The following is a 24,922-nucleotide window of genomic DNA, read 5'->3' as shown; positions in this document are numbered from 1 at the left end:
AAAAATTCACGGATTTTGAGTTACGCCGGCCACCAGACCCACTTAATTTGCACTAACCTAATTAGTTATAATGCGAAGAGCACCTTCCCAGCTCCACCTCCGTCGCGGTGACGCGCCTTCCGCTTAATTTATGTGTTTTCGCGTTTGTCAATCGAACTTCTTCAGTATTCACCCATCCAAATGGCCATTTGAGACCGCCAGCCTCCTATATGAAAGAAGTCCAAGTTGTCTCTATAATACCTACTCTTCGTGATACTTGACTCTCAGTCAGCCTTGGCTATATCTCAGCATGTACAAGGCCAATGTCTTCTACTGTTGCGCATAGGGTCATGGACCAAGGAGAACAGCAGAAAGTCCACCCTTTCTTCGGCAGCTGTGAGAATAGATTTCTATCCAACTGACATCTTTTGTTCTCTAACACCGTGATTCCTTAGTCATCAAAAAACCAAAAACGCAAGATATAGGCTATTTACCTCCAGTGCACGAGACCACGACCGATCAATTGGCAGCTTCCACGCAGGCTCCTAGCTCGAACGCCCAGCAGCTACACAATGGACCAGATAGTCAGGATACCACTCTTGAGGAGGATCCAAATGCAGAACGGCGGAAACGGGTGAAGACATCTACACCAGAAGCGGCATCCAATAATGTCGAGGTTGAAGAACCAACTCGAGTTCAGCGAGAGAGTACGTCGATGCCTCCGGCTGATGGACCGTTTGCAAACAAAGAGTCAACACCGCCGAGAAAGTTGTTAAAACTGAACACCAATGGTAAATTGCTGAGCTCTCCACCTGCTCAAACCCTTGAAAAAGACGCCAACAAAATTGTTCGACATCGGCGAAATCCAACTCGTAAAGTGAATGATACTAAGAGGGTTGTCATCAAATATGAAAATAGAGGAACGACTGGTCAGAGAATCAACGACATCATCAGCGGAAAAGAACGGTATACTGCTCCTCAGAAGTCCGTTGCAAAAGTTCCTGCTGCAATCAAGAAGGATACGAAACCCCCAAAAGCCACTCATCCATTTTTCATGTCGAAAAAACCGGCAGTCAAAGCTCCACCAGAGACCTTCCTAGCAGGTACCGATCCACTGGGCCAGCAGGACTCTGCGAAAAGTGATTCTAATATTCAATCTTCTACGAAGAGCATGCTTTCTCAATCACTTTTCGCCAAACTTCCCGAGCCAGCTCCGCCTATATGGCCTCCCAGGGACCTTGTCCACGTACGAGGGGTAGTACATCAATTCAGCGACAAGTTCGAAGCAATAAACCTTCATCAGAAAAAAAGCAAGCAACGCGCTGTGCATATAGATGATGCTGAAAATATTCTACTTGATATTTCAGAAAAGGCAGGGAACCAGATGCAATTCCAAGTATCAGATTCAAAAGAACCATTTCTTCGTGTTCCACTTCGATCTACCATTAGTGGACAAACATTGCGAAAGAGTATGAAGAGCAAAGTTTTACACGGCATTGACTCTACTACACACGGGTCTGGCTACCAAGGTGAAGAGGGGCGAGCTCATCCATGTATCGCCAAGCTTTACGCTTCTATCGCAACATCGACGACATCGTTTGATAATGGGATTTGCGACACCGTGCAATGGACACAAAAGTATAGCCCTAAATGTGCTGAAGATGTCCTTCAATCCGGCCCCGAAGCTCGAATGTTACGTGACTGGCTCAGGGAGCTTACAGTGTCTTCGGTGGGAACTGGGAACATGCCTACCTACCAGAACAAGAAGAAATTTTCGGCAGGTCATAAGTCCAAAAGACGCAAGGTGGCTGACAAGCTTGATGGTTTCATTGTATCTAGTGAGGAAGAAGCATCCGAAATGGATGAGCTTCAAGACTCAGAAGATGAGCTGGCTGGTGGCGTGACTGTTTCTTCGAAGCGTACTGTCATCCGAGTCGGCGATTCCATAGGCAACTTCAAAAAGGGAGAGAAAGGACGTTTGACTAATGCCGTCCTAATCAGCGGTCCGAACGGCTGTGGCAAGTCAGCGTCGGTCTATGCTGTTGCTAAGGAACTAGATTTCGAGGTCTTCGAAATTAACAGCGGTACTCGCCGTAGTGCTAAGGATATTCTAGAGCGTGTAGGTGATATGACGCAGAACCATCTGGTTCAATTGGATGGAAAGGGCGATGATTCTGACACCAACGATCACCCTTACGGCCTTGAATTGCCCGATGCGAAACAAAATACAGTCAACATGTTCTTCAAACCAGCTGCTCCAAATAAAGCAAAGGACAATCGAAGCAATTCAAAAGGTTATATCAACAAAAACATTTGTCGGGAAGCTCCAACTAAGTCTTCTCGATCGCAAAAACAATCGTTGATACTCTTTGAAGAAGTTGATGTCTTGTTTGAAGAAGATAAACAATTCTGGGCTGGAATTTTGGCACTCATTGAACAGTCTAAGCGTCCTGTGATCATGACATGCACTGATGAAAGTCTTGTTCCGCTCCAAGACCTCTCTTTGCATGCCATTCTTCGATTTCACGCGCCACCTCCAAGTCTTGCCATCGACTACCTGTTACTTCTCGCTGCAAACGAGGGCCATATGCTGAGCCGCCAAGCTGTGAGTAGTCTCTACTCAGCCTCGCAGCAAGACTTTCGGAAGTCTATAGTGCAACTCGATTTCTGGTGTCAAATGGCCGTTGGCAGCCAAAAATCTGGAATCGATTGGATCCTGGACCGATGGCCATCGGGATCTGATGTTGATGCTCATGGCAACAAACTCAAAGTGATTAGCCTACATACGTATCAATGCTATATGGGCTGGTTTAATCGGGACATGGGCCTAGTCGATAGGAGCCTGACCAAGGACTCTGAACTATTGCTTGAAGGCTTGAATTGGTGGCAACTTGATTTCGATATGGATAATGAAGATGGGGGATGGTCTGATTATCTTTCTCACCCTCGCGAGTATCAAAGGCGCATTGACTCATTACACGACGTGATGGCGATGGCCGAAAGTCATAGTGTCTTTGATGTACTTTCCTGCGATTGGTCATTAGACCAGAAAAAGGTAAATACTAAGCCCGAATCCTGACAACAGTTGTGCGCTAACATTTTCAGGATAATCTCGATACCACTATTTACAAAATCTCCGAAAAAGAAAAGGCCAACTATCAGGAAGACTACCCAATATTAGTTGCGAACCGCAAGCCCGACTATACCGGTCTTTCTTCTGATATTGGATCGACAGCATATGCGTTGATGCGACGCATAGCAATAAATGCAAATTCATTGCAAGACGACTCTTTGACGAATGATCGTGTTCTAGCTAAACAATCCGAAAGCAGATCTGCCTCATTCTCGCCTGCAGCCTACTTTTACGCATTTGAACCTATTATGCGAGCCTCTGATCTAGTTCCACAAGCGGCTGGTCGTCTAGCCCCATCGTTCGAGAGAGTGTCTGTGGTAGCCGCAGACATAGCTCCATACATTCGGTCTATTGCGGCATATGATTCACGACTTGAGCGCTATCGGGATGAACTGAGTGGAGTTTCGTCACAAGGGTCAACAAAAAGAAAGGCGCGGACCACGAGAGCTAGTCGAGCCGCGCTTGAGGGAGGAAGCAAATCGCAGACTCGCAGAGAGAGATGGTTTCCAATCGAAGTTAACCCTAAGCGGATCATGGCGACTGGTTGTAAGGCTTGGGAAGACGCACTTGCTCAAATAGGTCATCTCAACAACTTTCCAGCCCTGTCCAGTGGAGAGATCACCCACACGAACTCGGAGAGCTCCCAGAACACGGATGACGAGGGCGAGAACAGGCCAATGGAATTACAGCCGGAATGAGGGAAGACTAGGAAACTCCGCTGAATTGCATTTGAAATATAAGCATATATATATGTCTGCAATATCTACGTTGGCACAATGAAATGATTTCTGAACCTCTATCTCACCAGTTTAACAGTAAAATAGACTTTAAAGAACGAAAAAGACAGAACACAGACTTATCGGATGCTTATAGTGTTTTCATCAGCTAGGAGCATAGAATAGATGATCAATAAAGCCTTTCACTGAGTGTCTGATCTTGCATCTTCTGTCGCTGCCATTTGCTTGGGCAGGATGTAACGCAAGTCCAGGCCGCGAATGACAGACCTCGTCAAGGCGCCAGGAACGCCAAGGCGCTAGCAGATTGACAAGTCTCGGTCCGTAGTGGATACCGACTAATCCTATCCGAGGCAAAGTGTAATTTCAATCTTTCGCTAGTACCGCGGCACTGCCTCAGTCCGGTTACTTTGGTAATTTACTATGTATTATAGCGTTCTGGATCGTAACGAAGAATGAAATCACATGACCTAGCTGCCCTGATTTGCTCGTCCTTCGAGCATTGGGCATTCGTCACGTGGAGCCCTCTGTTGTTGCTGCAGTTTCCCCCCGTTCAATGACCAAGGCTGCGCTTTGTCTTGACTGTTGTGCTTCATCAATAATCGCAGGGACATGTCTGGCGCTTGACTTAGCGGTGCTTCATACTCGACTTTGACGTTCTCCGGGATTTTACTTTATATAGGTACTACGCAATCCAAAACTGAGCCCAAGCACTGTCCGCTTACCCCGACCAACATTACGAAAGACGTTCTCTATCCAGACATCTTCGCGCATTTGAACGATTCATATCTACTTGCAGTCATCCCTTACTTCCGGTTTTGATTACACGTGCGCGTTCCAAATCCAAAGAGCGGCCGGCATCGACTGCCACACTATCGCTTGTTTCACATTACGCATCGCTTTCTGACTAGTTTCATCGGCACCTTTGGCGGATTAGCAACCACGACGACTTGTTAGAATCTACTTCTGTCTTCGTTGAAGCTTATTTGGGTTCCAATACTTGCCGGTCTACCTCTTGGGTTTGCGCCATATCATTCTTGTTGTGAATCGTGGAACCATTAGGAACGCCGCGCTCGCGGCTCGACATCATTCCAGTTCAGATATTCTACATGCGAAGCGATACAGTGATACACCGGATCGCCGATCGTTCACAAAAATGTCGTTAATGAAAACTCGTTTCCACGATGATTCGGATGCTGACGACGAGTACGAGCGCAGCCTGGCATCTCCAGTACTACCCACGGACTCCGAGATATCACCCACCGATTCAGACTCTATATCTACTGAACATACACCTACAACATACGGAAATATGGGTGATGAGCGTGGCTCCGTACGATCAACAATAAGCGATTGGACGGCAGAGGAATGTGCAGATTTCGTGGTCGGGCTAGGTTTACGGCAGTATCGGACGGCTTTCATAGGTTTGTGACTTTGTATCAGACTTGATACTTCTTTCTTAGCTGACAAGATGCCGCGTAGAGAACGAAATAGTTGGCGAAGCCCTGATAGCTCTCAAGCATGAGGAATTGAAAGAAATGGGTATTTCTAGTGCTGGGCACAGATTAACAATACTGAAGAGCGTCTACGAGACAAAAGTGAAACAGGGAGTTGCTATCGATCCAGATCACTATGTTGCGCCATGTGAGTGGCAACTGTTTCGAAATAATCAATGGAGGTCCAACTGACGAGCTATAGCCGCCGACCACAATTTACATGAATCGGCTACATACGGAGATATCACGCGTTTGGCGCAAACGATACGGGCACGAGACGAAAGGCTCAGCGTTGTCGAGGCGGAATTGAGACGAGTATCAGAGGATTACCGTAGATTGCGAGAAGAACTTCTTCCTATCTTCAAATTAGCTAAAGATCGCTCACAACCGTTGCCCTACCAACCTCCTCCCGTTCAGTCTGCGTCGACGTCGAGCCCAGAGATATATCACGACACATCATCCATTATATCGCCAGGCAATCTTCGCAATGAGCCTTCGGCACTGGGTAGGTCGCTTTCCAGAAGAGTCTACAACGGAGGCACAACCCCCAAAAGCAGCAATTCTCCCACACATATACCACCATCGATCCATGAAGGCCGCCCTTACAACGACGGTACTAACATCGATCCTTCTGCGGCAGCTATGGCGGCGTCTACACATCTGACGGCATCGATGAACGGTGGCGCTCAGACCTCGCCCGGCATACCATCGCCAACATCACCCGGACAATTCGGACAGCAACAACAGACCCTTGGCCCTCGCTCGTACGTTAGAGATAACAACAAGAGCTCCGCAGCCTCAATCCGACAGGGTTACGAGCATGAAGAAGCACCTCAACCGAACCCGACACCGGTACCAACACCAACACCCAGCGCAAGCTCACGATCCGAATCAAGAAACACAGACTCCACTGCCCCGAGTGTCGAAATTTTCAAGTCGTTTAGGGTCTCAATGGACGACCCATGCCACAAAGTGCTACCCGCTGCTCTGAAGAAATACAATATCAACGCTGATTGGCGACAATATGCTCTATATATCGTATATGGCGACCAAGAGAGGTGTTTGGCGCTGGACGAAAAACCTCTGATCCTTTTCAAACAATTAGACAGAGAAGGACGGAAACCGATGTTTATGCTTCGCAAGTCTGCGCCAACTGATGGCTCGACACCGTCGTATCCTGGATCCGTGGGTTCGGCACCGAATAGCGCTGTATTTGATGGGAAGAATAAGAGTACGGTGCCTGGTGGTGTTTTGTGAGAGTCTTGATGTTGCTTTTCTTCTTTTCTTTGGGTAGATGTGATGATGAAGTGTAGAATATACCTTTTGTGTGACGTCTGACTGTCTATCTATTATTTATCATTCAATCCACATTTGCATTTACTTGAGTGATATCTATGACATATCCTTTGCCATCGGCAAGAGTTCTATGTAACAAGAAGAATCTCTTAGCTAAAGGAACTGAATTGCTATATATCAACATTTGAAGGGAATTCCAAATTGTCAAGTAGCTATATCAACAATTCTAAAGCAAATCATTTATGAAACTCTCCAAAACAAAAACACAGAAGTGAACAAAATCAGTGCAAGAAATCGAACAGACGCTAATTCTCAACTGATAATCGAACTGTCCAGAAAGCAGCATGCAAAACTATGTATAAGATGTAGTGTTTGAACAATATGTATGTACCACGGAAGCAAATCATATGTATAGAATGCAACAAGTAAGGTTTAAGAAGAAAAAATGGTCACTGGGCATCATTCAAAGCAGTTGATCACTCAATGTCTTCCACGTTCTCCGCCCCAAGAAATTCTATGCCGATTGCCATGCCCGTATGGGCTCCTACCATTCCCGTTACTAGACTCCGACGTCCCGCTGGTCACGCGAGACGGGCGAGTACCATCCGCAAATTGAATCGAGCTTCGTACATTGCGTGACTCATCAACATCGTTATCCTCCTCTTCATTGACTGAAGGCTCCCGAACGACGGCAGCTCTCGGTTTACGCGGTAGACCGGCGAGTTCAGCTTCTTCGTCATCGTTCTCATCGTCTAGATCTTCGATTTCGCCAAGAGCGGCGAGACGCCGTTTTCGTTCTGCAGGTGTTTCGCCTGTGTCGTCGGGATCGCGTTGTGGAATACGCGCGGCAATACCAGAGGCGGCTTTCCGGACAGATGGTGGGATACGTTCTGTGCCGTCATCTTCGGAATCACCTTCCTCTTCTTCAATCGGCCGTGCAGGCTCGTCTTCTGCCGCAAGTCGACGACGTCGTTCTTGGGCGTTTCCTGAAAACTGTGCTAATGCGCCTGCAACATCATGTGTTGGAATACCACGGACTGAATCAGAATCGCTACCGCTTTCCACCTCAGAATCATCATCAGACACAGGGTCTCCAAGCATGGTTGTTGGATATGTTTGGGTTTCGGATTCCTGCATGGCCTTCTCTTCGATTTTATCCTGTAGAGCAGCCTCCTGACGAGCAACTTCCTTGACAACCTGTGGTGCATCGGACTTCTCAACCAAGTTACGGCGTGCCTTTGGATCTAGTTTGCTGATTTCCTTGATAAAGTCATGCTTGCTCATCCGCCTTCCCTTTACGCCCACTCCCTGGGTCTCGAGAGCGGGATCATGAGCAACAGTGAATCGCAAACCGTCATCAGCATCAAAGTCATCTTTACGCCCAGCTTTCTGGGCACCAGCCTTGGATGACTCCCCTTCTTTCTTTCCAACCCAAGTACCCATTCTGGTAAGACCTCGTCGTACCTGGGACTCGGCAGCTTGGGCTGCCACAGCGTCTTCAGTTTTGCCGGCAGAAGGAATAGTGTACTTCTTGATTACTTCACCATCTTCGTCTTCAACAATGATGGTATCGCCAAACTGATAGGCATGCGCAGATTGGCGAGGCGGCTTTGCATGTTTGGCAGTAGATGGCCCTTCTTCCGCAGACGACTGTTTTCCCCGGCCGGCCCAGTTACCGAAGCGTTGTCGAAAGGCGCGGTATGGGTGGCCAACCGTCTCTTCGACTTTAGCTTCAATTTCCTCCCCTTCAGTCTTCTCGTGCGGTCGAGTCCTGGATTTGGCGTACTCGCCAGACTTGTCGGCTTGAAGCTTCTTGTGTTCCTCCAAGATATGTCGTCGCTGTTCATCTGCAGACTCGTGCGTGATGTCTTCAGTTCGTAAGACATTTCCTTCCTCGTCCTCAATAATGATCTTGTTACCTTCTTGGTAGACCTCAATATCTGGTTCCCGACCGTATCTATCACGCTCTGCTCGTGGCGGCGAGCCTTCTCGTTCAATCCGATCCCGCTCTTGACGCTCGTCTTCAGTGGCCGGCGATAGTTCTTCGGGAGGCGTACCTTTCTCTTCGGCAGGAGATGTGGCTTCTGGACGCCTTGCGGGCATAATGGCTGACTGACTGATAGGGCCTCCAGCATTAGTCACTCGCTTGCGTCGCCTCTTTGGTCGTAGACTCTGTGACCGTCGACCTTCCTCATCTCCTTCCTGTACACGACGAAGGAAATTTCCAGGTACACCGATGGGTGGCAACATTCCCGGAGGATATTCTGCAGCCGGTTCGTTTGAAGCTTCGGAGTCTGCCTTTCGTAACGATAAAGAGCTTCTTGACATGGACTGAACTCGAGGCAAACGATTCATCCAGGAAGGGCCCTCGTCGTTTGCCGTGGTATACGACAGTGTAATGGTCAAGGTATTGATGCGTTTACCAAGAGTAAACACAGCAATAGAAGATCCATGCACAACAATAGATGCAATGACAAGGAAAGTGGTGATTGGCCAAATCAGCTGCACAAGTAGATAGTTCTTTTGACCGGGGCCAGGCATATCAGCCTGCGCTTCAGGTTCCGTGCTGTCATTTTCGAGTTCTGCTCGTGCTAGAATGGCAGCAAATATTGCACCGACACCTATCGGTCCAAAATGGCCAGCGAATAGGGCTTCTCGCCAGGTTTTTACGTCCGGTATGATCGGTTTCAAGAGCATCATAATTGGGATACGTCGGAAAAAGATGACGAGTATCGCAATGACCACCAGTCTCCAAGGAACCATACCAAGCTCAGGCATGTTATAAGAACTCCAGGGAATAATAGAACCGAAATAGACAAAATATGCCAAGTTGAGAAGCAAGTCGATAACGTTGGAAACGTGCGATTCTTCGGTTTTGGCGGTAAACCAACCGTCGTTACTGAATCCGACTCCAGCGGCGAAACCAATCAAAAGGTCATCCATACCGAGGGTGCTGCCTGAGCCGGCACAAAAGAGTGCAAGAACGAAGTAGAACACCAAGAAACTCTCTCGGTCAATCAAATTTTTCTTTTCTGCGTATTTGATCAGATGACGAGCAATGTAGCCAACAAGGAAACCATACACAGCGCCTGCGATACATTCGTAAAGAATGGTATTGCAAATCCAATGTAGGGCAACTTCGTTGGCGTTGTTTCCGTATTTGATAATGCTCAAAGCAATGTAAATGAAAGGAAAAGCCATTCCATCGTTACATCCAGACTCGGCGGAAAGTAAATCTCGTAAATGTTTGGGCACTCGTTTGGCAAATTTGCCTTTACCGACAACCGAAGATGCCAAAACAGGATCGGTAGCAGTGACACATGCTGCGCATGCCAGGCTTTCAAGCCAGGATAGAGGGGGAATCAGCCACCAGATAAAAAGACTAGTTGCAAAGAAACCCCACGTCATGACCGGGACAAGGAGTAAAAAAACGGAGCGCCAGTGCCTCTCCATGTAAGACTTGGGCAATTCGACTCCCACGGCAAAACATTGCACGACCAAGACGATGCGCGAACATTCGAGGGTTATCTTGTCGACATTTCCCCAAGAGTCCGGGTTAAACAAGTTGGCGGCATACGGGCCGAATATGATACCGCAGAGGGTAGCGACTGTAGCTTCACCAATGTAGAGCTTCTCCTTCACGAAAAGCGAACACAGCATAAAAAGACTGGTGAAGCCTCCCAAGATGATGTATGCCCAATGGGGCTTGTCTACCGACAGTTGATCCCACGCCATATTGTCTATCTGATCCACCTAGAATTCAGAAGACGATAATAGCGCGGATATTCCGAATACCCGTTGGAGGACCTCTGTCGACCGCCCAACTAAATTTCGAGTCCTTCGAATCACTTGTATGCGGATTTATCAGGCTTGACAGTGACGAGCTCCAAGTTTCGGCGTGACCTCCGTTTCCCGTTGGATCTCTTGTTCATATCTGTAGCTCACGGCCACGATTACGACGAAGAATATTGACATGTGCTACTCACACGACAGGAATTAGCAAAAGAAACGACCCGAAGAAGAGAGGACACTGCAGATGGTGCGGGATTAAGAGCAATGACGCGCTGGGGCCTCGGGAAGATAAGGGTTTGGAAGGGGAAAGCCTACCGGATTTGACAGTTTACCACGCAAATGCCAATGCTTGCATCAACGAGTGAAGACTTTTCTCAGGCGATTTATGGCGTGGAAGTTGGAATCCTGGAGTCTTGGAGTTCTTGGAGTTCTTGGTCTCAGTCGAAGTGGGGCGTGTGAGTGATGGGCCCAGAGATAATCATACGTAGCTGATTACGAAAAATCACGAGCAGCACGATGCATGATACCGCGGACGGGCAATTGTTCGTGTGCACTATAGTCGTAGAGAGTATAACAGAATCTCGAGTGCGTAAGGAAGTTGTATCCAGAGTGTAAGAAGATGTACCGGCATGGAAGGAAAGAAGGCAGAAAGAAGAAGACAATGACGATCCGACAAGAAAACTTCCGTGCAGCCAAGCCTTGGCGGGTCTTTGGATGCGCCACCCGATAATATTAAACACGCTTGATATCTTGACTATGCTCAGGCAGGCTGTTTATTTATATTTATATTTATATTTATATTTATATTCTCATACTGGAGTAGTTGTGTCTGGCAGCGAAAGCGGCCTGTTTCTTTTCTTTTTCTGCACACACCGCCAGCAGTCTAGACTGTGCACAGTCTACAGATATGTATGTACAGTACTCCGGACTGTACGGAGCATGGCATTCACTGCAAGCGGGCGGAGGCTGGGGCTAGCCCGCACTCGGACGCCAAGAGCGGAGCTTTCAAAACAAAAACATTCTCCTATTCTCCTCCATTGGCTACATTCAGTCATTCACAACAGAATAGGAAAGAAATCAACGCCCAGACATTGCCAACAATCGAGTCTCAAAATTCCCGAGCACATACTATGTACACATGACTGCACAGACCAGATAGAACCGAAACCCATTCGTGCCCAGACTACAACGCAGAGTTTGTACGACGTCGCTTGTATATACTGGCTAGAACCACGCCTACGCCCCAGCTAATGCCTAAGTTCCAGCGAATGCCCTTGCATGGCCATGAGCCATGCGCCGATTGAAACAAATCCATGGCCCAGACTTGCTGGCTTGGTGGTTACACCATATTCGGGCATTCCGGGGTTTTAGCATGGCCGCCACGCGCTAGAAATTTCCATAAGAGCCGCTGTGATACATGTCTGTTCTGTCCAAGAGCTTAGCATGGATCAATCTACAGCCTGATCAATTAATTAAGTGAATTTCGTAGAAGGGGTTGTGATGTTTTTCAGTCGACATTCGACTGATCCACTATTCGATGTATCGCCTGCATCGCCCCAATTAAAGAACGAACTTATCTTCACCGTCTTCCGACTTTCTAATCAGGACTAGAAACAAAGGCCAACAACGTACGTATCCAAAAAAGGGAATCGATATGTCAGTTTTAGCAGAACAATTTCGAAATCGAGGTACTTCGAAAATATCATTGCGGCTACAGCGGCTATGTCTATATGATCTTGGGGCTGCTTACCTGCATATTACGTGCTGCAAGAACAACCCCTGTTGCAAATTCTGTCTCTCGTTAACATGCCGAATCGCTGCTGCACTTTTGATTGGTATATCCTTGTGGTCGGGTGTCTCGTGCCCTGCAAATTTGACGTCTGGCCGGTCCATAAGACCGTGTTGTTGTTGTGGCATCCCGGGGCGTGCCCTAGGAGCACAGTATCCCCTACTCCGCAGATCGACGACATCCCAACCCAAGCCTAGTCTAGACTCGCTAGTATTATGAAAATGACCAACGACACAAATGCTGCCATTGTGGCTTCTCGTACTTAGCCCGTACCCTATCTATTCAGTAAACAGATAAGCAAGGTAGACAATATCAACAAAGCTTGTTCGATAGTGATCTACAGGGCAAAAAAACGCGCGCGGCCGAAGCGCAACGAATGTGGATATTTTAGGCACAAAATCAACCGAAATCCAGTTCGTACCACAAGTTCAACATTAATGCTTGCAATTTGTATAGGAGATATTTTCCAGGAAGTCCAGTTGGCTGGCAATTGACCTCAAGCTCAGAGCATTGCCGGTGGTGCTTCTCTTCTCGGCCGCTAGGTGATACATAGTCAAAGGATAAGATAAGCGTGTGGCTTCACTCTGCTCGGGAAAATGTTTACGTTTCCACAGACAGTCACAGTGATCGTAGTGATATCTTTTCAATTTCCAAAGGGTAGATGACGATCTCTGATATGAGATCACGCGAGGGAATATATTAGTATTACCCTTTTTTGCTGCCTCTTCATCCTACTCCTGACAATTCCTAGCTTAGCTCGGGCTCGCTGATGAGTTGCTTGAAACCTCCCACCCTGTTCGTGACAATTTTACCTACAGTTATAAGCAATTACTCTTGGTAATATTGTCCGGTTGAAGGCCCGAGGATTGTTCCGGAAGAGTAAGATTGGAAAATAACATGGCGATCAAAGAATAATCCGGTTGTAGAGACGGAATAATTCCATCAATTGACTCTTCGTGCGGGGACCCCATGGGCAGCTAGCGCTCTTGCAGACATTGGTCAACCCGGGGCTTTCTATGCTTCATCTCCCGCGCAGATGTTTGATGATGACCACATGTGTAAAAAGAGTGAGACTACCTAGGTATATAGCATATGACTATATTGTATAAACCTGTATCCATGGATACCTCTGAGGGCTTTTCCTTAAGACCTACTCTTATTTTCGCAAATCAACATGAAATGCATCAAGTGAGCAACGTCCACTCCGTTTCACGGCGAAGGCCTTCCCAATGCGCAATGATCGATATAACCTTGGTACTCTTTAATTTCTATATCATAGCCATAGCATGAGTCAATCATCATCATCAGACCCTCGATGACATTCCGCACCATGAATAGTAAGATTCTTCTTCAAGCTGTCCGAGAACTTCTCCGACGAGCGAAAATGAAACCTCGGGGGAGGCGTTGTGGGGTCAGTTGCTTCTAAGGTTATATCAAATAGAGATGCGGGCGATATGCCGGCATTTCTATCCCCGGGAATTAGATTGTTCAGGAACCAAATTGGCACAATGATTCTTCCCTGATTATGCTGACATTCCAGTACAGCAAAAAATTGGCCTAACAAGAAGCAGGGACGGATATGTTCGATGTTATATTGACGTATGTCTTCTCATCCCCGGTCTAGACATTTGAAGCATCGATATAACTATATAAAGCATGAACCAGTTGACTCCTATCGATTTCGAAAAGTGTTTAGTGCTGCAGTCGATCATTAAAGCAATATCAAACTCCACAATGCAGATTCTTATCCTTTTAAGTCTCGCTTTGTCAATTCTAGCGTCCCCCTTATGTGAGCATGAGCCGCATGTACAAACCCCAGGCCGCCGCGTGACCTTCACTCATCCCGGGTTTGTAGAATAGAACAAATTGAAGCATATCACCAAGACTAATATTGGTCAGAATCTTGCACACTCTCGACGATCTGAACCGCATGAAATATGGCGTTGGCAACAAGACTGAGCCATGGTACACAGCATATCAAAACATGTCCGGCGACCCGTTGGCGTCTTCGTCGTATACACTAAAGGGGCCAATGACATATGTGACCCGAAATGCTACCGGAAGCTCACCTGGAAAAGCACAGCTAGCTAATGATTCTGTTGCCTCGCTTCTGAATGCTCTCATGTAAGGTCTATCAATAGAGAGTTGAAAACATTAGACCAATAGCTGACATTCCGACAGGTGGTACATCACAGGTGAGACAGCTTATGCCGAAAAATCGGTGGAGATCCTGAATGCTTGGGGGGGCACCTTGACTCTGATAAACGGCACTGACGCCCAGCTCGCCGCAAGTTTGCTGGGTGCACAGCTGGTCAATGCAGCTGAAATAATGCGCTACACGTATTCGGATTGGGCAGATGAGGACATCTCGACGTTCAAAGAGATGATCCTCAAAGTCTTCTACCCTCCTGCTTCTCAGACCACGGCATCTGCGACACAGGAGTATCCTTTGTTAGTGATGATACCGACCCTTGAGTACAAAAAATATATGACGGAGCTGACAAGATGTGTATTCTAGTCTCGCCAATTGGGGAACAAGCGGAGAAAAAGCCATCGTCGCCTTTGGCGTATTCCTAGACAACGCAACAATGTACAATCAAGGACTTGACCTATATCAAACCTTCGCTTGCGCAGATCTCAACAACACTATCAATGCGAATGGGCAAAACTCCGAATCAGGTCGCGACCAGGCACACACCCAGCTCGGTCTAGGCAACATGGCCGAGTTATGCCAAACGGCCTACAACCAGGGCGAGAACTATTGGGATCTGCTCGATTCGCGGCTCATGGTTGGATATGAGTACACCGCTTCGTATAATCTGGGCAACACGGTAGACTACGATCCAAGCTTTTATCGGTATGTTTCCTTTGCCCTTCTCCTGAAGACAAGGGGTTGTCTAATCTGACCACTGCAAATAGCTGCGGCGCAGATCTTGTCGGTGGCCCCTGGAGCGTTATTTCTGCAACAGATCGTGGTCAATGGCGGCCCATTTACGAGATTGCATATGCCTACTTTGCGCAGGTAGAAGGGCTGAGTATGCCTTACACTAAGCAAGTTATAGAAGCGAATCCAATTGAAGCTAATGACGCTACGAATAATCTGGACGATTCAGCATCCTATGGTACACTTCGATTTAGCCGTGGCGTGGTTTAGTACGGAAAGCAGTCTACTGTTTCTTTTCATGATATGTAGCTAGGTACCTAGGTAGAACTTTCGGGAACAATGACAGCTGCTATTTTCATTACTTGCACGTTTGATTTATTGTTTTCCCATCTGAGAAATAGCCCTGTGTAGACTACTCCTCAGTACGGTCATTAGGGCTACAGCAGGATAGGGTATGATGATCTGGACCGAGTCTGCGAGAATGTGACGAACCACTTAGGTCCAAACACACGTATTTCAATCACAACTGCTCCATGCACGAGGATATGAGACTGTTTTTCTCATCCAAAGAGAGGAAGCGTAAAATCCTCAACGACTTCAGTAGCGTTGTAATAGTTATACCTCGATAACAAAGAAAAAAGTAGGACGCTTTGATTCCAATGACAATTGACGTCTGGCCTGGTATGAGAACAATGAGCAGGGAATAATGACAGCGAGCGAAAAAGCAAATATGTATCCAATGGCAATCAAACAAGCAATAGCAATTATGAAACAAAAACAAGCCTGCATTGTGAAAGAAAGCAACAGGAGAACCAAAAAAAGACCAATGTGAAGCGTGGTATATGTATGTATATATGCATCAAGCAGCAGTATGGCCCTTTCCACACATCATGTTATTATCAGTCCTCGATATTAGCCCGAACTCAATTGTCAGGTAGTAACTACTCTCCATTGGGCATTCCTTCCACCTCTTCACTCAATCCTCGCCAATTGTCGGCCTGGAGTTCTGCATATTTGACTCGCTCTTGACTCCAGTCTTGATGCAGGCGGCTGATGTGGTATTGGCTGTGTTGGAAGTAGAGAAGCTCGTCACGAATGCATTCTTTGATGAAGACGCCGCGAGCATGTTGCTGTACAATAGACTCCTTGTCCTATTCCGCAAAATTAGCTTTATCAATTTCCAACAGGAACAGAAAGATTATTGCACACCTTGAATATAGACTCTTCAATCTTCTCAATATCGCCCGGCTTGACCGTCCCCTGCGGACGACTCCTCATATCCTGTAATTTCTTCTCATTGGCCTCGATKCGTTTCTCGAGTTGAGGAATGTTATCCTTGGCGAAGCGATCTCTCCTATCGAACATATCCCGCATGCTAACGACGCAGTCCCGTTGCTGTTTGAGATCTTCCAGTACGCCATCAGTCCAGGCTCGTGCTTCGTCTTCTAGCAGACTTTGACTTGCGGAAAGATGTCTTGCGGTTGCGTTAATTCCCTCGTTCAGTAGTGGCACATCGTTTGTGTCCACAGCATAGGTACTTCTGGTTGCTTCGGTCAGAGATTGTAGGGCCAAAGAGAATCGAAGATGGTCTGCAGCTAATCCCTCGTTACGTTTTGCCAATCGTTCGAGTAATGCACAAAGATTGATAAATATTTCAGCCGAGCGCTTGACGCCCGAACGCACAGTATCAAATGTCTCGTTTAATGTTGTTGGTAATGAGTCTTCAAGGTCAGGAGGCAGAGCTTTGCCTGCGAACTCTTCCTGGACAGAGATTGTCGCCTGCTTGCGCCATACCGATAGTTCCTGAAACAAAATTAGCAAGACGTATTGGTGCATGTATTCGACACTAGCTCACCGTAGGAACAGTCAAAAACATAACAACCAGTTGCTCCTGATTTAAGACAGGGTGTCGCACAAGCGCATTCGTAAACCGAACAAGCCCACGACGACGCTTTTCAAGAAACGAGTTTGAGTCCGCTGAAAGATGAGTACCATTGACTTTGATCAGAAAAACGAACGGTGAGCTGAATTTTAGGTTATGGTTACAAGATTTCTGGACGTACCTGCAACTCTCTTGGGAGGAAGAAGTGGCAATTGCCGAAATGGGTATCGTTTTTGTAGACAGTCAAGTAACCAGACAAAGTCGCTGTAACGTCTTACTACCGAGCTTCCCCGACGAGGGGACTTGACTTCGTAATTGCGATGTTGAAACATGAACAAGCCTTCTTTTTCGGGTAATAGTGTAACGGTTACGATCTCCTCAGCTCCAGGACCAGTCACCCGACCACCCCCCAGAGACCGGCTTTGCGGGTCAAGACTATCTTGTCCATTACCTGGCTTTGGAAAAGCTTCGAATCCTGGTTGAGCGGCCGCGCCGAACGGGGGAGCTGTTTGAGACGTATTGTTGTAGTCACCCCAACCTGACCCTGAGCTACTAGGGGGACCCTGTCCATTCGATTGTGATGTATTCTGCGACTCGCTTGCGACTGCGGTAGAACCAGCAGCAACCCAGCCATTGGTAGCTGAACGGACACCGCCGAATCTATTAAGTGCGGGCTCATTGGAAGGATTGGAGGTATGTTGATGGCCGCGATGAAGATCCGGACTACCCCAAGGATCTGCTTCTGCTGCGCTAAAGGAGGTCTGTCGTGGCCGTGCGTTAACGGGCTGTTGTGATTCTGGCCGTGGTGTCTCTTCTGGCTGCTGTGTCTGGGGCGCGGCGGGGGGAGGCTCTTCAGAATGGCGAAGGCCTTCTAGATACGATATTTTCGGTTGAGGTAGTTCTAATCCCAATTAGCCAGCCTAAACACACACGCATATATTAGCCTGGAACGAAACGTACTATTCCGTCGTTCATCCACGGCATCAAATGTAATGTCCTCGCCTTCCTGAGCCAAACCTATCAAAGCTATAAGGACATTGAATTCATTCCGCCCCAGTCCATCAGATGACGTTTCCTGACCCCCAGGAAGCACCAGATTAAGAATCTTAGCCTGGTCAGCCGCGGTCAATCCACTGCTCGCCAGGATCTGTCGAATCGTAGTAAGCCCGACGCCGGCGCCACTTCGACCGCTTGCATCCAGAACCAATTCAAAGGCATCTGTATAACTATCGGGTACATCAGACGCAGGAAGAAGGGTTTTGACGTAGTTCTGGCGCCCGCCTCGTTTCGGTGTGGGCATATTCCATGGCGAGTCGCTGCTATGGCTATCGTCGGCAAAGAGAGCTGATCCGGACTGGCTGTGTGGCTCGTCGTCGAACAGAGACGATTTAGATAATCGCGAGGGATTGACTTCTGTGGGAGCCTCATCGGGCGACGTGCCAAACAGAGACATGTTGGCTGGGGTTGAGTGCTGTGCTGGGGTATTCTTGATTGTTGATCAGAGAGTCTGCCTGCGTCACCGGTGGAGGCGGGATTCCGTCGCAGCTCGCGACTGATCGATCGTAACGCGCAATGTGATCGCCCGGGCGGGTTCTGTAAGATTGAGAGTAGATGAGTACGCAAAGCACAATGACTTGTAAGTAAATCTATACGTACAAGGAATGGCCTGGGCACTTGCAGGAGCTCTACTGATAGCTGTGACAGGTCTGAGTGAGGAGCGAGTGGGACAGCGCGGGTTGGCAGGCTGGCAGCGCTAGGACCACGCCAGGCTACATAGATAAGACTTAACTAAGAGCTATGCTTCCAACTTGCTTTCCTACCCTCTAGCTACGTTACGTATTTATTTAGTAAGCTAGTTGTTCTCGAGTCTCGCAATTGCCAATAGTAAAGAAAAATAACGCCATTGCTTTGAGCCCTACCTACTACAAAACAAGGGCAGTAGGAATAGTGTTCCGCATATACAACAACAGTTCGGACGCATAATGGGATGACGGTGGGAGACAGTGGAGATAATGCTAGTAAAGCTAGCTCAAAGGTCAATCCGTATCAAATTATTTAGACTGAAAAGCAGCTTGTAGTTCTCTTTTAGACGAGGCGTACCTTAAGTGACGCTGACTAGCCGCCGAGCGGAACCCTCAAACTTCTCCGGTGTACCACTTCAGACAACCTCCACCGTTGAAATCGAAAGCACCGAGTTGGAAACGATGCAGCAATATTGCGGGAGCACATTTGTTTTGATCATATAGAAAGGAAAGAAAGGAAAAGGTCTGCTATCGCCACCGGATCGCCTAGCTTCACCTCGGTCGGGTCCGATTCCGCATCGCGAGCCATCGCAACGGGCCTCTCTCCCCGCGCTTCGTCGTTTCTTTGCGGTCTTTTGCATACGGGGTATACAATACTACACAAAGCAGAAATCTTTCCGGGGGGACAACCTTGAAATAATACTACCAAAATCATGCCGAGCGAAACCACCCTCGACACCGTCGAGTCCGAAATTTATGACAACCTCCTCTCCGACTCCTCTACAACCCTCGACGACCTCCACGCCAATCTTCTCTTCTCCCTCCAACGCGCCGGCTGGGCCGAGCGCGTCCAATCCTTATCCCTAGAGCTTTTGCGCGCAGGTCGCTGTACACATTTCGATGACATGGTCGACGTTGTTGTTACGCTTGCTACTGGTCAGACGCACCCCGTTGTACCGGAGGCCAACAGCAGTACAAATGGTCATGATAAAGGCACCGCCGTGAATGGCGCTGGTAATGCGACGAACTCGGAGTCGTTTTTTAGGGACATTGATGTGCGGATACCGAAGGAGATTGTGGAACAGGGGGTCAGATCGCTGAAGGACTCGTTAAGATCATTTGCTACGATTGAGGATGATGATGACGACGGGCCCGAACCGCACGACGAAAAAGAGCTTACGAATGGCAAGGCTTCAAAGTCCGAGAAGAAGAATAAATCGAGCAGCAATAAAGACTCGACCGGCAATGGTAATCCGAGCCCGACGAAGAATGCGGCTGGAGGCAAGGATAAGAAATCTAAATCTGGGAAAGATGCCAAATGAGAGACGAATAGAAGGGCGATGGGCTTATTTTGACGTTTCATCTACAGGAGTTTACAAGGCATTCATTGATGGCGGAGTTTGTGTCTTTGAATATCTCATGGATTAGCGCGTTAGAAACTTCATGGTGTCTGTTTTCAGACTGTTCAGTTAATCTTGACTTTTAGCTGTTGGAAGGCGTTAGAGCTGAACTTGTACTATAACATGCATACAATCTACTAGGAATCGACATTCTATGAATTGATTGTGAAAGCATCTCTATTTCAAGCACCCTAAGATGTATAAGATACAAAAAAAGCAGAGCAAGTACATAGGAGACAGGATCGGAAATAGATAACAATGTCTCCTCACATTTGGTCAATTCTAGTCTGCTTGGTCCTTGTCTTTCATTAGATTATCTCGAGGAGAAGTAGAGAGCACACCAATGCTTCCCGAGAGATGACAATCAAGCCTCAACACGAACTAGTCAACTTGAGAAAACAGAAGGGGTAATTCGCAGTACGTAAGAATAAGATTCGTCACCATAAGAGCCGTGAAGTATTTAGCAGCCAAACTCTTAATCATACAGACTGTCGTCATTGCCTGCATCGCCGAATCCATTCTGTGCAGCATCACCACCTGAAACCTCCTCAGCCGAGGGGAAGCGGAAGAAAGCACTGCCACCCGAGTTCTTCATGCTCTGAGCAAATGCCTCATATCGGCGAATCTCAACATCGCTAACAGATTTGCGAGCAGATGCCATGGCCTCTTCGAAGTGAGCACGAGTAAGTTCGGGGACTGGGTCCTCGCCCTCAACTTCCTCCATTTCAATATCTTCACCGGCAGCTTCACGCTCCCGCTGGCGCTCAATATCCAGGGCAATAGACTGCTTGATGGCAAGCTTGACGGCACGCTGGGTCACGAAACCAAGATCGGCACCGGAGAAGCCATGCGTCTTGCTGGCAATGAAAGCAAGATCCACGTCAGGAGCGACAGGAGTCTTACGAAGCTGAGCCCTGAGGATACCTTCACGAGAAGCTTGGTCTGGAAGGGGGACGTAGACGAGAGTGTCAAGACGACCAGGTCGGCAAAGTGCAGGGTCGAGTTGTTCGGGTCGATTGGTTGCGCCAATGACGAAAACATTCTTCTTCGAGGTCATACCGTCCATTTCTACTTTCCGTTAGTTTTACGCCAACATTATAGATAACCCAGAGATTACTTACCAGTCAAAAGCTGGTTGACCACACGGTCGGATGCACCGCCAGCATCTCCAACAGAACCACCACGTGCCTTAGCAATGGAATCCAGCTCATCCAAGAAGACAACGCAAGGAGCAGCCGCGCGAGCCTTGTCGAAGATATCACGAATGTTGCTCTCAGATTCACCGAACCACATACTAAGCAATTCAGGACCCTTCACGGAAATAAAGTTGGCAGAACACTCGTTGGCAACGGCCTTGGCAAGCATAGTTTTACCGGTACCGGGAGGACCATAGAAGAGGACACCACGTGAGGGGGAGAGACCGAACTTGAGGAACTTTTCGGGGTGTTCGACAGGGTATTGGACGCTCTCGATAAGCTCCTTCTTGACTTCCTCCAAACCACCGATATCTTCCCAGCGAACGTTGGGCACTTCCACAACAGCGACTTCGCGAAGAGCGGATGGGTTGGAAACACCGAGAGCAAATCGGAAGTTCTCCATGGTAACACCGAGAGAGTCGAGGACTTCGGCATCAATAGTGTCCTCGTCGAGGTCGATGAGGTCCATCTTCTCACGAATTTGCTGCATGGCAGCCTCTGAGCAGAGAGAGGCAATATCGGAACCAACATAACCGTGAGTCTCGGCAGCAATAGCCTCGAGATCGACATCTTCGGCAAGCTTCATGTTCTTGGTGTGAATCTGAAGGATCTCGAGACGACCTGTGGGGTCGGGAATACCAATGTCGACTTCACGATCGAAACGGCCGAAACGACGCAAGGCAGGGTCAATCGAGTTGGGACGGTTGGTAGCTGCCATAACGACGATGTTTGAGCGAGCCTTCATACCGTCCATGAGAGTCAAAAGCTGGGAAACAACACGACGCTCAACCTCTCCGTTGGTCTTCTCACGCTTGGGGGCGATAGAATCGATTTCATCAATGAAGATGATGGCGGGAGAGTTCTTCTCGGCCTCTTCGAAAGCCTTTCGCAAATTCGATTCAGACTCACCAGCCATCTTGGACATAATTTCAGGACCGTTGATCAAGAAAAAGAAAGCACCGGTCTCGTTGGCGACGGCACGAGCCATCAAGGTCTTACCAGTACCAGGAGGACCGTACATGAGGATACCGCGAGGTGGCTTGATACCGATAGATTTGAATAGCTGAGGGTGACGAAGAGGCAACTCCACAAGCTCTCGGACCTGTGCCATTTGTTTCCGGCAGCCACCAATATCGTCATAGCCAACTTCATTAAGGTTTCCTTCCTCGTCTTCGCGCTGAATAGGCTCGCCTTCGCAATGAATAATTGTGTCCTGAGCAACGATACCGTATTCGGGAGGGTCGACCTCCACCACCTTGAACTCTACTTGTCGCATACCACCACGGACTGTGAACAAATCGCCCTGTCGTACGGGGCGATAAGCCTCGCGGAAGTAAGGTGCAAGAAAGACATCGAACAGGGAACCGGTGAGACCCTCGACAGTGTCAGCAATGGGCAGAACGGCAATTCGCTTGGCCTAAAGTAAGGAAATATGTTAGCATCTGCAACAGGAAGGAACTTGTTAGCTTTCCAAACTTACATATTTGATATCTGGGCAAGGGTGAACAGTGATGATATCGCCATGCTTCACACGGAGGTTGTGTCGGACCACACGGTTGATACGAGCACTGCCATCATCGAGGTCATCATCGGCAAGGACGATCAAGACGGTGTCCTTTCGCTTCTTTCCCTTAACCAAGACTGTGTCTCCACGGAAGAGCTGCAAGGTCTCCATGGTGTTGTTGGACAAAGCAATAATCGAGTTGTCGTCGTTAACGGCATCGGTGACACTAGAGCTCGTGATTAGCGGGATGTTTCGCTTATCTCCCTTGACTGCTACTGAGAGAACTTACATCAACGAGTTGGGCTTCTTCTTCTTCTTCAGGATAGCTGTAGCTGTATCCATCTCCTATGATAAACGTGTTAAAATATTTTCATCTCGACAACGTGAGGTGTAAACCTACCTCTTTCTTCTCGGCGCCCGAGGGATCACTGTACATCGGTTATCAGCACAGTCCAATCATCCAAAGAATCGGGTAGAGGATAGTTAGCTTACTTGAGATTGACCCTCTGCTTAGAATGAACGTGATCAGGCTCTGAAGACATTTTCGATGGAAGATGGGAAGATGTGGCAAGTTGGTCGCTAAGCTGGAGCTAGAGGTGGTGGTTCAAGACGTCACCTGGCTTAAGAACAACAACTCACTCGCTGTGAGGGGAAAGCGAATAAAAATAAGGAAAGAAGATGACTCCAAGATGAGAGCAGTAATATATTATGGAGAAAAGGGAGGAGATAAGTGCTGGGGGGATGGGAAGATAGATGAGGCGGTAATGTGGTAGATGGATGGATGGGTGAGGAGGACGGCAGCTCCAGAGGAAGAGGTGAGTGACGATATCGAACTAGCGCCAACGATGATTTGTTAGTAAGCTGCGTAACTGTAAGTTAGGTGACAGCAAGCCGTGTATATACTCACTCCGCACGCACTTGCTAGCAGATTCCAGACAAAAAGAATATATTAGCAGATTTCCGAAGGAGGCAAAATCGAGCAGTCCTTCTGTGTCCCTTAGGTGTCTTCTTCTGGGATTACTAAAGCTGCCTGTCGTCTATTAACTACCTTCTGTTTGTCGGCTTTGTTCCTGGAGAGCTTCCAGCCAATGCCGTCGCCACCATGCTCACCGCCTTGGAGAAGGGCATGGAATCGCCTCGACCGGTCTCTGCTTACCTACACCCTACACTCCTTCTACAAAAGATAGCTACGATTATCAGTATTTCTCAATGGACTTGCTGGTGCTCCCTTAACTAGTTGCCTTTGCCTCCCAGTATTATCGCACCGAGAGTCACCTGACAAATCCTTATTGGCGACCCAATGTTGACAGCCCGTCAATGGCTTTGTCTTGTTGACATTGCTGACGTCTCAGTGCTCAAAGCGGTCGATATACTCAGACACCCGCGGGACCATCGACTATCTGAATCGAAGAGATGCACCATTCGCTACCCAAACTAAGTTCCCTACAGAATCTGTAGACGAATCATTCCCTTCTCACCCTGCAACCATCTATTCTTCGCCGTACTTCAAGTTTGTCCCCATCGTCGACTCGGCATGCTCGAAAGGCTCGGTGTAAATAGGTTTTAGTCATCGGAACGTCGTTCAAACTAGCATGTGTGCTGCCTGCTGCATTTTCAAAGCGGTTGAGGGATGCCTGGTGGCTTGTAAATCGGCGTTCTCGTATCCCCCATCGTTATCCATACGTAAATTCTTCATGATTTGCACCTAGTCGACTGAGATTCGCAGATGAGGTCACAATCAAAACAGCATGGACATTCGATGTCCTACCATTTTTATAACCACGGTCGTTCAGATAAGCTGGCTGGTTACTGTCAAGGAAGGAAGGCGCGTCCCCTCTCAAGGAAAGAACAAGTCACATGATGCCGGGCTTGTATTTTCCCATTGTCCGTCCTTTCCATTCTTTCTGTTGCTTCAGTGATCAAGATCTGCCGACTCGCCCGAGGCATGCAACACTGATCGCGCCTACGGGTTGATCAAGCAGGATTGAGATAAGTGTACATGCAGGCCGACGTGGGCGACTCCCATATATCTCAATTTCGGGCTATCCGTATTGCTCTCCGACCCCATCAGACTGCCCCATTATTTACAACCACG

At 48.0% G+C, this 24,922-nt stretch overlaps 7 protein-coding genes across 7 annotated transcripts; 4 read left to right on the top strand and 3 right to left on the bottom strand.

Annotated features, from left to right (window-relative positions):
- Window positions 1-329: 329 nt before the first annotated feature.
- On the top strand, window positions 330-3,810 carry BHQ10_005647 (uncharacterized protein; the record flags this gene model as incomplete). The annotated part of the gene is made up of 3 exons (XM_040878146.1): window positions 330-375; window positions 435-3,034; window positions 3,085-3,810. 3 exons carry the CDS (start codon window positions 330-332, stop codon window positions 3,808-3,810), a joined length of 3,372 nt encoding a protein of 1,123 aa, XP_040734151.1.
- Window positions 3,811-5,002: 1,192 nt separating this feature from the next.
- Window positions 5,003-6,599, top strand: BHQ10_005646 (uncharacterized protein; the record flags this gene model as incomplete). The annotated part of the gene is made up of 3 exons (XM_040878145.1): window positions 5,003-5,270; window positions 5,329-5,490; window positions 5,545-6,599. 3 exons carry the CDS (start codon window positions 5,003-5,005, stop codon window positions 6,597-6,599), a joined length of 1,485 nt encoding a protein of 494 aa, XP_040734150.1.
- A 519-nt stretch (window positions 6,600-7,118) lies between these two features.
- BHQ10_005645 (uncharacterized protein) lies at window positions 7,119-10,373 on the bottom strand (the record flags this gene model as incomplete). The annotated part of the gene is made up of 1 exon (XM_040878144.1): window positions 7,119-10,373. One exon carries the CDS (start codon window positions 10,371-10,373, stop codon window positions 7,119-7,121), a length of 3,255 nt encoding a protein of 1,084 aa, XP_040734149.1.
- Window positions 10,374-13,953: 3,580 nt separating this feature from the next.
- Window positions 13,954-15,373, top strand: BHQ10_005644 (uncharacterized protein; the record flags this gene model as incomplete). The annotated part of the gene is made up of 5 exons (XM_040878143.1): window positions 13,954-14,066; window positions 14,119-14,343; window positions 14,401-14,670; window positions 14,738-15,076; window positions 15,139-15,373. The coding sequence occupies 5 exons, from the start codon at window positions 13,954-13,956 to the stop codon at window positions 15,371-15,373; spliced, it is 1,182 nt and encodes a 393-aa protein (XP_040734148.1).
- A 671-nt stretch (window positions 15,374-16,044) lies between these two features.
- On the bottom strand, window positions 16,045-18,438 carry BHQ10_005643 (uncharacterized protein; the record flags this gene model as incomplete). The annotated part of the gene is made up of 5 exons (XM_040878142.1): window positions 16,045-16,254; window positions 16,313-16,906; window positions 16,959-17,101; window positions 17,167-17,886; window positions 17,946-18,438. The coding sequence occupies 5 exons, from the start codon at window positions 18,436-18,438 to the stop codon at window positions 16,045-16,047; spliced, it is 2,160 nt and encodes a 719-aa protein (XP_040734147.1).
- A 1,002-nt stretch (window positions 18,439-19,440) lies between these two features.
- Window positions 19,441-20,049, top strand: BHQ10_005642 (uncharacterized protein; the record flags this gene model as incomplete). Its single annotated transcript, XM_040878141.1, has 1 exon — window positions 19,441-20,049. One exon carries the CDS (start codon window positions 19,441-19,443, stop codon window positions 20,047-20,049), a length of 609 nt encoding a protein of 202 aa, XP_040734146.1.
- Window positions 20,050-20,602: 553 nt separating this feature from the next.
- Window positions 20,603-23,369, bottom strand: BHQ10_005641 (uncharacterized protein; the record flags this gene model as incomplete). The annotated part of the gene is made up of 6 exons (XM_040878140.1): window positions 20,603-21,195; window positions 21,249-22,740; window positions 22,804-23,053; window positions 23,117-23,172; window positions 23,228-23,255; window positions 23,320-23,369. 6 exons carry the CDS (start codon window positions 23,367-23,369, stop codon window positions 20,603-20,605), a joined length of 2,469 nt encoding a protein of 822 aa, XP_040734145.1.
- Between the last annotated feature and the right edge of the window lie 1,553 nt (window positions 23,370-24,922).

Source organism: Talaromyces amestolkiae (genome assembly GCF_001896365.1).
Source record: "Talaromyces amestolkiae strain CIB chromosome Unknown scaffold10.1, whole genome shotgun sequence".
NCBI classification, from domain to species: domain Eukaryota; kingdom Fungi; phylum Ascomycota; class Eurotiomycetes; order Eurotiales; family Trichocomaceae; genus Talaromyces; species Talaromyces amestolkiae.
This window is presented reverse-complemented; position numbering and strand designations above follow the sequence as displayed.